The sequence below is a fragment of the Triticum dicoccoides genome, chromosome 3A (genome assembly GCF_002162155.2).
Source record: "Triticum dicoccoides isolate Atlit2015 ecotype Zavitan chromosome 3A, WEW_v2.0, whole genome shotgun sequence".
Classification (NCBI taxonomy): Eukaryota; Viridiplantae; Streptophyta; class Magnoliopsida; order Poales; family Poaceae; genus Triticum; species Triticum dicoccoides.
The window spans coordinates 684232795-684245756 of NC_041384.1; the positions used below are offsets into that span (position 1 = coordinate 684232795).

The 12962-nt window shown below is 49.1% G+C and overlaps 2 protein-coding genes across 2 annotated transcripts; one reads left to right on the top strand and one right to left on the bottom strand.

Annotated features, from left to right (window-relative positions):
* The first annotated feature begins 28 nt into the window (after positions 1 to 28).
* Positions 29 to 4807, top strand: LOC119270191 (auxin response factor 4-like). The gene is made up of 15 exons (XM_037552165.1): positions 29 to 87; positions 176 to 282; positions 419 to 514; positions 652 to 708; positions 808 to 969; positions 1056 to 1140; positions 1378 to 1468; positions 1543 to 1707; positions 1812 to 1931; positions 2036 to 2108; positions 2188 to 2356; positions 2445 to 3316; positions 3618 to 3808; positions 3900 to 4070; positions 4272 to 4807. Exons 1-14 carry the CDS (start codon positions 45 to 47, stop codon positions 4060 to 4062), a joined length of 2394 nt encoding a protein of 797 aa, XP_037408062.1. The 5' UTR covers positions 29 to 44; the 3' UTR covers positions 4063 to 4070; positions 4272 to 4807.
* Positions 4808 to 7286: 2479 nt separating this feature from the next.
* Positions 7287 to 11837, bottom strand: LOC119270192 (aspartokinase 2, chloroplastic-like). The gene is made up of 13 exons (XM_037552166.1): positions 11405 to 11837; positions 10956 to 11038; positions 10833 to 10873; positions 10589 to 10743; positions 9998 to 10147; positions 9828 to 9923; positions 9540 to 9656; positions 8773 to 8892; positions 8590 to 8682; positions 8388 to 8504; positions 8031 to 8147; positions 7883 to 7945; positions 7287 to 7765 (listed from the first exon to the last, which is right to left on the bottom strand). Exons 1-13 carry the CDS (start codon positions 11798 to 11800, stop codon positions 7610 to 7612), a joined length of 1704 nt encoding a protein of 567 aa, XP_037408063.1. The 5' UTR covers positions 11801 to 11837; the 3' UTR covers positions 7287 to 7609.
* Between the last annotated feature and the right edge of the window lie 1125 nt (positions 11838 to 12962).

A 12962-nucleotide genomic window follows, 5' to 3' on the forward strand; every position in this document is an offset into this window, starting at 1 on the left:
GCTAGGGTTCCCCCCGCCACGCCGCCGGCCAGCAGCAGCAGCAGATGCCGCCCGCCGCCATGGCGCCGCCGCAGGCCCCCTCCGCAGGTACGCCACCTTCCGGATCTGGCCAGCAGGGCCGTAATCCTCCACCTCGTTGGTTACTGACGTTTGCCGGCGCTGGTTTTCCGAGCAGGGGATCCGCTCTACGACGAGCTCTGGCACGCCTGCGCCGGCCCGCTCGTCACCGTCCCGCGCGTCGGAGACCTCGTCTTCTACTTCCCGCAGGGGCACATCGAGCAGGTCGGCCAAGCCCGCCTCCCTCCCTCCCTTCCTCGCTTAATTCTGCCCCCGCCTCGCGGTTTGGCGCGGGGAGGCTCTTCTGCTTCGGTTCGCGCGCTGAATTTGCTTGCTCTCGCGGCGTTTTTTGGTTTTCCAGGTGGAGGCCTCCATGAACCAGATCGCCGGCAACCAGATGCGCCTCTACGATCTGCCCTCCAAGCTGCTCTGCCGGGTCATCAACGTCGAGCTCAAGGTGCCCGCTTACCCCCTCCCCCGTTTCGCCCGTTTCTCATGCTCAATTCCGCTCCGCCTTCGGAAAATTGTCTCCTACTTGTTCGTTTGCTGGGAAATTCGATTCGGTCAGCTGATTTGTCTGGGGGGTTTTGGCAGGCGGAGGCGGACACCGACGAGGTCTACGCGCAAGTCATGCTCATGCCGGAGCCGGAGGTAAGCTCTACCGTGAATTTCGCTGGGTTCACACTTGGGAGATTTTCTTCCTCTTCCGCCTGAGGTGCTAATTTCCCTCCGCTCTCTGCAATTTCTCAGCAAAACGAGATGGCGGTGGACAAGTCGACCTCAACGACGGGCGCCACGCCTCCGAGGCCGGCAGTACGGTCCTTCTGCAAGACCCTGACGGCATCCGACACCAGCACGCATGGCGGTTTCTCCGTGCTGCGCCGCCACGCTGACGAGTGCCTCCCTCCCCTGGTATGTGTCGATTCTACACCGGATCATGCGTATGGGGCTTGTTGCCTTCGGTTTTGCGGCATTTGCTGACCTGATCTATTTGGCAGGACATGACCCAGTCGCCTCCAACACAAGAGCTTGTTGCAAAGGATCTGCATGGCATGGACTGGCGCTTCCGCCACATCTTCCGTGGTAAGTTTTTGTTCCTTGCCTTGCTCTGATCTGTGGCTCTTTTACATCGCCATGCATGCCAGTGTGTGTGATCTGAAGCTGATAAATTCAGTAGACCATTTGGTTGTAGCTTAGCAATCAGTGACACCCCAACACATCAAAACATCCAATCTGTCTATAAATTGCAAGGGTTTATATTGTACTTGATGATGTTGATGTCATCGATGATAATTGTGTTAACCGAGTGCAAATCAACAGGGCAACCTAGGAGGCATCTCCTTCAGAGCGGTTGGAGTGTGTTTGTCAGTTCCAAAAGGCTTGTAGCTGGGGATGCCTTCATTTTTCTCAGGTCTGTTGCTGTTTCCTTACTCACCAGCATAACAATTCTTAACCCGGTGCTAAATGTGTTTCTGCTCCATGCAGAGGAGAGAGTGGTGAGCTTCGTGTTGGTGTTAGGCGGGCTATGAGACAGCTGTCCAACGTGCCTTCTTCAGTCATATCTAGTCATAGCATGCACCTTGGAGTCCTTGCAACTGCATGGCATGCCATCAACACGAAAAGCATGTTCACTGTCTACTACAAACCTAGGTATATGAACATGTCTATGGGAATCATACTTATCTATATGTAATTCGTTCCCATTGGCTCATTCTGAGTGCTTACACTTGTGTCCAATCTTTGGTTGATTCTAGAACGAGCCCTTCAGAGTTCATTATACCATATGATCAATATATGGAGTCTGTAAAAAACAATTATTCAATCGGGATGAGATTCAGGATGAGGTTTGAAGGTGAAGAGGCGCCAGAGCAGAGGTGACTGTTGTATTTGCTTTCCCTATAAGTGTAGTTTTGTGTGCATGATCCCCCAACAGCACCCAGTAGATCATTCCTAATCTGTTGTTTCCTTTGTCATGTAGGTTTACTGGTACTATAGTTGGCAGTGAAAATCTTGACCAATTGTGGCCTGAATCGAACTGGAGATCTCTTAAGGTAGCTGTTTGATCGCAATTTTTATTTTGTTACAACTTGAAGAATGTCATGTTCATGGAGGTTTGCTTCTGAAACTTAGGTGCGTTGGGATGAGCCGTCAACTATTCCGCGGCCGGATAGAGTCTCTCCTTGGAAAATAGAGCCAGCTTCATCACCTCCTGTTAACCCACTTCCTCTTTCTCGGGTCAAAAGACCTAGACCAAATGTTCCTCCAGTTTCTCCTGAATCATCTGTTCTTACAAAAGAAGGTAACGATATAAGCTCATTACTCTTACTAGAAGATTGATGAAATAGGTTCCAAATGTGACGCTCTTGAAATGTCGTTGCCATTTGCAGTTGCAGCTAAGATTGATATGGATTCTGCTCAAGCACAACAAAGAAATCAAAATAACATGGTCTTGCAAGGTCAAGAGCACATGACCTTGAGGACCAACAACCTGACTGCCAGCAATGAATCTGATGCTACCGTTCAGAAGCCTATGATGTGGTCTCCATCCCCCAACATCGGAAAAAACCATGCATCCGCGTTTCAGCAGAGGCCCTCTATGGATAATTGGATGCAGCTGGGAAGATGTGATGCTAGTTCTGGTGCTCAATCTTTTGGTGATTCCCAAGGCTTCTTCATGCAGACCTTTGATGAGGCTCCTAACCGTCATGGCTCATTCAAGAACCAGTTCCAGGATCACAGTTCTGCTCGTCACTTCTCAGACCCGTACACAAAGATGCAGACAGAGGCCAGTGAGTTTCATTTCTGGAATAGCCAAAGCACCGTATACGGTAATCCAAGAGATCAGTCACAAGGTTTCAGATTTGAAGAGCACCCATCAAATTGGTTAAGGCAGCAGCAGCAGTTCTCCCCGGTTGAACAACCCCGAGTGATCCGGCCTCATGCATCAATAGCTCCTGTTGACTTGGAGAAAACAAGAGAAGGCAGTGGTTTCAAGATTTTTGGGTTTAAGGTTGATACTACCAGCGCCCCTTCTAACCATTTGAGCTCCACAATGGCTGCAATCCACGAGCCTGTGCTACAAACCCAAGCATCCGCATCATTAACTCAATTGCAGCATGCACACGCTGATTGTATTCCTGAGCTGTCCGTAAGCACTGCTGGGACTACTGAGAATGAGAAAAGCATTCAACAAGCTCCTCACAGTTCGAAAGACGTCCAAAGCAAGTCCCATGGTGCTTCCACAAGGAGTTGCACAAAGGTATTGTTGTGCTTTCTTCATGTTCATGCCATATGCTGGTCAATATACTTAAATTTTACAACCTGAGTTGAGCAAGACTTGAGCACTTTGTCATAAATCTGTTGACTGTGTGTGAATCTCTTTGTTAGTTTATGTTGTTATGAGCAAGATACAGCAGGATACTATGTCTGCGCACATTCTTAAATACTGTATACATGGTTGCTGAATTCAATTGCACTGCCCTGTCTGCTTAATCATGTATTCTTTCGTTATTTGTTTGGTCTTACCACTTACTTATATGTTACTCACCATGTTCTTGCAGGTTCATAAGCAAGGTGTTGCACTTGGTAGATCAGTGGATCTGTCAAAGTTTGGCGACTACGACGAACTCACAGCTGAGCTAGACAGGATGTTTGAATTTGATGGTGAACTGATGTCTTCAAACAAGGATTGGCAGATTGTGTATACTGATCCGGAGGGTGACATGATGCTGGTGGGAGATGATCCATGGGAGTAAGCCCTCTATCTAGCCTGGTGCTTGCTTTGATATACGTATGCCGCAGAAATCCGCCTCCCGTTACTTACTGCATTGTGTTGCGAGCAGGGAGTTCTGCAACATAGTGCGCAAGATCTTCATCTACACCAAGGAGGAGGTCCAGAAGATGAACTCGAAGTCATCTACCCCAAGAAAGGAGGAAGGTTCCGCGGATGCCGATGGCGCAAACGAGAAGGCCCGTCCCGCCACGTCAAGCCATTTAGATAACTAGCCAACTAGGTATGTGTGCCTCCCGGATCCTTTCTATTGGTTAAGCCGATGTCGTTCCAGTGCATCAAGTTCTCCTTGACCTTAACTCCCTCGGTGGATTCCTGATCGTGCAAGCATGGTCACAGGATATTATTGTTTGCGCCATGATATGATTCGCATCACCGAAAGCGACTAACCTTTGGGTCGTTGTTGGCCTTGGTGCTTGTGCAGGTTGCGTTAAGCCGATTTGAGGCATGAGGTGAGGTATCGCACGGGGAGCTTTGTCCTGCCCTCGCTCGGGTCCCAGCCAGCCAGCCAGCCAGCCAATGAAGTAACTCCTGATGTCTTTTGGTGATCGCCCCCTCCCCCTTGTGATGCAGCAACGACAACCCAACCCAACCCTTTGGATTTAGCTATTTACTTGCTAGGTAATGTAGAGAGAGAGAGACTTTGCTGCGCTGCGCGATTGTTTATCCGCTGGTTTGCTTGCTTGCTCTTGGCAGTTTAAGATTTTTAGGGCCAAGATTTATGATTATCGTTGCCCCCCTGCTTGAATGCATGCTTGATCCTTAGCCCTCCCTCCTCTTTCCCCCCAACCACCCTGATGTAAATATTTATCTACCTTGCTCTAGCTAGTGTTAGTGAGTAAGCAAGTACCCTGTATTATTTAACCGACCGACCTGCAGTAGCTGTTCCGGAGTAAGAAACACTGGCAAAGACGATGGTATATGTACGTCTGATCCTGTTTAATGTACTATTAATGGCTATAGAGTGTGAGTGGGAAGAGACCCGGTGGTGGTGTCCGGTGGCGCGTCGCTATCTGTGTCGATCCCGGGACGCATGATGGGCGCCCGGCACCGTATGCGCAATGCAATCCCGCACGCACGCACAACTGATCCGCTGCGGGCGGCATGATTGATTTATCAGTCGGATGGATACATACCACGGAGCAGTGGAAGGCAAGCGTGTCCGTCCGTCCATCCACCCACCCGTCCGGTTGAGTGCAGGCTCCGGTGGGTCCCTTGCCTGGCCTCATCTGTCGTTGGCCGAGTTGGAGACTAGACTACAGGCCGGCGCCACATGGAGGCCGCTGGTGTGGACGCATCGGGCTGCTGTTCGGTCCACGAAAGGAACGGTGCAGTGGCGGTGTTGGCGCCGGGTTGGTTGGTACGAGGGAGGTGAAAGTGGTAGGAAGGGGGCAAAGAAAGGCGCCGCGGACTTGGGTGGGGGTGGGGGTGGCCGTCGCGTGCCTCCCTTGTCTCGGCCCTGTTTCCGTTCCCGTGGAAAACAAACACGGGCCAACCAGCTTGGCTCGCCCGTCCCTCTCCGCGGGGAGAAAGCGCCAATCTCTTTGCCACTAGGTGCCGTGCCATCTCCGCCGGCGAGACCGAGATGAGGTCGACGGTGGTGGTGTCCGGTTTGGCCTCGTGCTCTGTATTGTATGCCTGTCTGTGTTACTGCGTGTGTGTATCTGTCTCGGCTGGCCGAGCGACCTGTGGCGCGCGTGCTGTTGGTCCACGCCACTGGGAAAAGAAAGAGAGAGAGGGGTGGGAGTGCAATGCTGGAGCCAGCCGCCGTGCCGGTAAAGCAACCGCAACGGCCGTGGGGGGCGTGCGCTAGGTCTCTCTTGTGTGCAAGCAAGGCCCGTTCGTTTCGTCCCAGCGCCGGCGGCCGGAGGGGTGGCGATAGGCTCGGCACGGGCGTCGATACCAACGCGCCACAGCCCACAGGTTCGTATCGTATGGACCATGCAAACAACAACAGAAGGGCCAAGATATCAGCGCTCTTTTTTTTGCGATGAACGGCCCGCCCTCGTGGGAAGTTTTTCTTTAATCAAGCGCGTGGATTCTTCTGTGATTCCGTGATTCCATCCACTGTTTAGCATATACCACTGGTAATCATGGCTGGGAGTAAGGGAGGGTGTTGACTGATGGAGATGGTCAGATGGATGATGGCGTGGTCACGAGTGACCGGGAGTGGGGAGGGAGTGAGCGGCACGGCGGGTGCAACCAACCAACCCGCCGGGGATCGCGCACGTAGGAGTACATGCATACTGGTCCTGGCGGACCGAGTGAGCAAAGCTTTGACCACGGGCGCCCCCCAAGTGCCACGACCAGGGTTATTATTACTCGAAAAAAACATGTTACCACGACCGGTAAGTTTATCTGACTGACTACACGCTTAACCAGCGACCGGCTTTGACTGAATGAATCGACCGGAGGAGCGAGCGGAGCGTGACGCCGACCACGACGGCGGTGACGAACGCCGCCCGTCCGTCTCGTGGCCGGGAAGGAGGACGGGGAATCTTACGACTGGCTCGCGGGCCCCTGCGTGACCGGCAGGCGCGGGCACCGACAGGCGGGCCCCGGGGCCGGCACTGTTGGCGCGCGCGGGCGGGCACGTGACATGACCCCGGCTCCACGGCAGCCGGGCGCCGTGGCGGTCGTGGGTGGTCGCAGGCGCAGAAGCGAGCGCGTGGGGTGGCGCAGGCAGGCAGGCACGGGGCGGGCGGGCCCGCCACCGGAGATCGATCGGTCGATTCCCGGGCGGCCGGCCGGCCGGCCCTCGTACGCCCACTCCCCTCGCCGCGCCGGACGCGGGCTGACACCGCGAATCGAATCCGAGCCATGCCAAGCGCGCCGCGACAAGCCTCGCTTTTACTACTACTCGCTCGCTACGCTAGTCGCTACCCCTCACTCCCTGCCGCGTGCGTGCCCGTGGGCCGCTGGCGCCAAGGGGAAGGAAGGGGGCCCGCCCTGCGGCTCGCCTCGGATCTCTCGTCCCGTCTGCCGCAGTTTGGTTCGCCGGCGTGGCGGCCGGCCGGCCCGTCGGCTTGGTCGGCACTCATCATGAGCTCGTTTTCCTCATGCTGAGTACTGTAGTAGCACGTATACGTGTGTGGTCGCAGTAGCATGGCAATGGCATGGGCCTTCGCGTGCGTGCATGCACTGTCCATGGCCGGCCGCCGCGTCGTGGTGCTCGGTGGGTTGGTCGTCTCCGTTAGCAGTGTGGTGCATGCATCCATCAACCATCATCCATGCCGTGCCGTAACGGAGGGAGGGAGGCTCGTGAGAGACTGATCATGGCAGCATGCACAGTGGTCTGCAGTTCTGCACCGAGATCGGAGACCAGCAGCGTCCTTTTTGACAAACCTCGTCCGTATGTTTACACGAGCTCCTGAGACCATGTTATCGTTGACACATTGTCACCGGCGACCGACCGACCGGCCGGCGGGCGAGCAGGCGGTCGAGACGACGACCACAGGCCCGGCCATGGGACTTCGGTTATTCAATCACATGTACAGGTGTTGTGCAACGTCTACATGTACGAGGCGGTCGAGACGACGACCACAGGCGGTCATCTGACTCGATTATTCAGTATTCATCACATGTACAGCACATGTGTGTGTGCACGCACGTACGCATTGTCCGCGACTCCACGTGTAGAGATACATCACAGTCTACAAGTCCACACCTAGCCGTTGTTTTGCTTTTGCAGCAGCGGTTTTTCCAGGCGTCATGACTGAAAACACACACTACTACAGTACTACTACTACTACTGAATACTCATCACAGCTCAAGCCGCAGGTTCTCCTCGTCGAATTCTGCCATCAGGCGATCATCGCCATCGCCATCGCCATCGCCCTCTCCCTCGAAGAAGGCCTGGTGGAGGGCTTCCACGCACAGCTTAGCCTCGCTGTCGTGCACGATCAGGGACATGTTCACCTGGCAATGGTGGCAAATTCCATGCCGAAAATGTTTTAACTCAACAGACACCGTGGATAGATGTTCTTGTACTCTTTATAACGCAGTAGTTTGATGCAATGGGTGTTGGTTGGTTACCTTTGATGCGCCTTGCGAGATCATCTGGACATTGACCCCAATTCTCCTCAGCACATGGAAGGCCTTAAGATGAGAATATGGGTTAGTCTGATGTTTGTTTGCGACTGTCGTCCCCCAGGAAATGTTTCTGTAAAGTTGGTTACCGTACCTTCTCTAGTATGAGAGAGGATTTTCGCACATTCCCGATGAGCGAGACTATCGCTCTTTGCTGCAGAAGATGGACGAATGCGATTTTCTCCAGCTCTTCCACCACATGGTCAAGTTCCTACGAAATTTACAAAGGACAGTGAAGAGGAGATCGAGGGTGTATGTAAGGGAGGAAGCTTACTTCATGCTACCAAGCCATTAGAAAGCTAGCATACTACATTTTCCGAAACAATGGTCAAGAAACAAACCATCAGCTCATTTTACAGAGCCATGGTGCTAGTTTTCCAAATGAATTAGGAACACAGTTCAATCACAGGTACAGTTACTTGACACTTAGCATGAACCTGGATGAACTTGCCTGTTGAATAAGTTCCCTGCTCCAGATCTTCGATGGGTCGAGCGACACAGAAATGCTGACCTCACTAGTCGCCACACAGTCTACAGATATGCCTAGGTCTTCGAATATAGAAAACACCTGCTCAAGCGCGTATACAAATAGTGGATAATGATCAGAATCAACAAACGCGAACCAAACTGAATGTTTCGGCAGCTTAACATACCTTTGCCAGGAAACCAAATTGACCAAGCATCCGAGTGCTCACTATATCCAGCATAGTGACATTTGACTTCAGAACTATACTTGTAAGCACGACCTATGTAGCGGGGAGACAAAGTTGATGGCTGCTTGAGAGGTAAACGGTTCTGATGTGAGAACATACCTAATTAATATACTACGTACAAACCTTATCCATATCTCTTCCTTTGGCAATAAGGGTGCCTGGAGCTTTAGGATTGTATGAATTCTTAACCCTAACTGGTATATCACCTTCTCTAGCAGGTCGCATCGATTGTGGATGTAAAACCTGTTGCAGAAGCACAACAATGAATGACTATGAGCCAAAGAAAAACAACTTTTTAACAGTAGAAGTAACTTTTTTCAGAATACGCAAATCCTTGCATGAAAGGCTCATAGCCTGATAACCACTCCAGGAAGGGTAACCGAAACTGAGATAATGCATATGGATAGATGCAAGTACGCCTGTACACCTTTAATTCTAAATAACGAATATTTCCAATAAAACTCTAATTTCTGAAGAACAATATATCTTCTGATCTTTGACTTCAACAATAACAACAACTAAGCCTTTAGTCCCAAACAAGTCGGGGTAGGCAAGAGCTGAAACCCATAAGATCTTCTGATCTTTGACTAGCACACCAAATGTTCTCCTAGAAAAATAAAGATAATCAAACATGTATTCCTTATGCAAGGATTTAAACCACACAATTCATTTTCTAACTTTCTGAGTGATACGAAACTGCAACGAAGAAACATGAATTATCTCCATTTTGAGATATCATTGCAGTGCAGTTTTTCCAGCATCATGTGGACGCTGTCTCTTGATACAAATGGCACACACATGTGTGTGTGTTCTAAAGAAATTCAGTTCAGTATATAATCTTCTTCTTGAACATATTGTTCTTAACTTCTTATATACACAAAACAGCATACCTGGGCACCAAAATAAGCAAGTTCAGCAGCCTCATCAAATGTTAAGTACGGGACTGTCCTTGCATTTGGGTAGATATTTGGATCACAAGTAAGTACACCATCAACATCCTTCCACACCTATCGTGAAGCAGAGGTAAACTTTGAGACAAAACTTCTAATAACGAGGGATACAGCTACTAAACAAATTGGCATGATAACAAACTGGAATAGTCAATTTTAGGCTGTATTTTTTTTTCCAGAAATCAATAGTATGGTTTGCTAATTATCTATTTCAGATTTCACATGGACCTGAATTTCTCTCAATCCCAAGGCTTTACCAATGGTTGTAGCAGTCAAGTCACTGCCACCTCTGCCTAAAGTAGTAACGGCACCTGATTTCCAGCCCTGCAAATGATGGCAACCGCAATGAACTAAAAGGTTGCTCCACAAACGAAAAGCTCATTCATCTGTGAGAATACCTTCCCAAGGAACCCAGTAACAATAGGTATCGCTGGATCCCGAATCCAGTCCCCATGTAATCTCTTTGCAACAGCAGGATAAGTTGCTTCCAATATCTCAGCATTACCGAAATCGTCTGTCGTTATGAAACCAATATCAAACGCGTCACACTGCAAAGGCGTTAATGAAGACAATTTAGAACCAACAAGATATCGAATAATGAAACAAAATGCAGCAGAAATTTAATCTGCTGGGAATTTAGAGACTAGCTAACTTCATGGGCCCTTGCGCCAGGCTGAGACCTTAGGGGAAGGAAGCACATACCTAATGTGGAAACTAAATGGAAATGCATGATGCTGAGAAGTGGTGTGATGCTACTAACACCACATGTGTTGAGAACATGGAGTGAATCATGATATGAAATTCAGGGACAAGATATCAAACTTTTGAGACTATCTTCCATGGCGGAGGGACACTTATATGCTATTGTAACAAAATTATAGATGTAACTATACTCCTGTGTATTCATTTATGTTGCTAACTTGTTATAAGTCATAAACTGTGAAGCATAGTGGTTCACAGTGAAAATCAAGAACAACATCAAGAAGTACCTGACGTGCTTTGACGCCAATCTGGTTTAAATAAGCCGCAAAAACCCGTGTGGACATGCATTCTCCAAATGACACAAGGTAATCAGTGCTGCGAAGTGTCAGCTCTTTCATCATGGCAACACCTTTCAAGAGCTGTTCCAGTTCATCTAGCTTAGCTGCAAATTTTGTTCACTAGGAACAGTAAGCTTATAATTTAAAAGAAAACTGGAAAGCAGATCCACAAGAGGTCAGTTAGCGGGGTTACCATGTAGAACAGATCTTGGCAGTCCAAGTTCATCAACTGTCCTGGATTGACAGTAAAGCAGTCACTGTAAACCGAAAGTATGAAACGCGTTCCCCTAGTAAACTGACTGAAAAGCACACGTACTTGATATGGAGATCTCTGAGCATGTTCCACTCTTCTATTTCGGAAACGCGGGTCACTCCACATCCCACTGCCTTCTCTCCAGCCTAAAAATAAGAGCAAACACACCATGCATTTTAGCAGAAGTTCACATGTGCTCAGAGACTCAAACATGTTAGCTATAATGATATAGTGAATCCCAAGGCAAGGTTTAGTCTTCAGTTACATTCTCTTTGTATTGTTTACAGCCATTGTTGACCTACTGCAATTCTGCAATTATGTACAAAGCTATAGTTTATAGCATCGGCTGAATCTCGACAGATTCTTGACGATTTTAAGCTGAATTATGACAAAAGATGCAAACTTCACTTTAGCTAACACTCCGGTGACTGAAGATTCTTTGTACTGAAACAGTGAGCCTTACAACTTTTTTTTGGCTGTAAATCTAAAGAATGACCAGAGAGCAGTCGTACGAGGAGGAGTAGATTGGTGGTCTTCCCCATGGCGGAGAGGACGACGACGGGGCGCTCCTCGGGGAAAGCTTGGATGAGCCCCGCCACCTCCTTCATCCTCGCCGCCGACGACACGGACGAACCACCGAACTTCATCACCACGCTCAGCTGATCTTCCCCTTCCACTCTGGTTCCTCCGTGGACGGCGACTCCCGCGAGGACGCCGTCGCCGTCGCCCTCTCTCTTGGCCTGACAGCGAGCGGAATCCGCGGCCGCCATTGCCAGTCTCCTGCCACGGCGAGTCCCGCGCTGGGCGCCGACGCGCGCAACTCCTCCATGTGCGCGAGGGGCACTCGTCGGAGGTATCGGCGCGGCGAGGCGGGGCGGGGTGGCGGCGAATCTGAGCGCGATCGCCATATCTTCCGGCAGCAGGGGGGACTGGACTGCTGACTCCCTTCACTGTACGGCGAGCGAAGGCGGCTTTCCTATATTACGCTATAGAGACACTTCAGGCGTAATTGTAGTTTTACAGTATTCAAACTAGTAAGTGTGCATGTGCAACGCATGTTCGATAATGCAATTCATTTTTGAATTACACCTTTGCTTAATTAGTTTTATTTCTGTGGTTGTTTGCTCGTCTACACCTTTTTTTCAAGTAGGTAAAGAAAAAAAAGGAAATGTCATATGTGCTTTCTCAAAAATAAAAATGAAAAAGAGTTTTGTACTTAATAACCATCATCTGGGATGACAAGTGTAATATTTTGCAAAATTATTTTTTTGAAAAAATACTCTGATAAATATTTTCAGTCAATGTTTAGATCATACGTAGTGTTGTGGAAATCCCACCAGTACAAGGCTCAAATCATCAAATATCATCTAATCCATCGCATTTATAAAATCTTGTAGTCCATTTGCACCAGCAAGGTGGACGACTTGTTCCTCTACATGCTTATGCTTCTTTTGATTCAGATTCCATCAAAAAGAAAAGTCTTCCATTCTACAAGTAATAGGTAGAATGCATTTAAGTGCAATCAATTCTTTAGGATTTGAAAATATCATTATCACTCTTATGCATATCACAAAGTCTCTCCAAAAGGATTGTAAACTAACAATATCTCAGTTAGCTTCAGAAGGGCCTCTAGACCAAGAGTGAGGGGGAAACAAATTCACAACGAGCTACAACTAATATAATCTATATATAGTTATAAAGAAAGTTGGAGGTCAACTTCTGAAGGGCTCACCGATCCACACCAGAATAATCATGGGAGAAACATTAACCATATCACAGTTGAGCTACATCACACTGAACCTTGGTAGCAAATGCAAGGCTATCGGCAAATATAACTAAGGAAGTCCTACTTTTGAATTAAATATGGACTAACATGATATGCTTTTGTACCAATCTATACTAATCCCTATTGCAACAAATAATAATAGCTGGTACAGTTGTACACCACTAAAATTACTATTAAAATGCCACTTCAATCCAGTGCTGGAATAAAAACGAAACCTTGAACATAATCCCCCAACAGCAAAATACACATGTAAATTGTAGTACCAAAATTGAGTTGACTGGTGA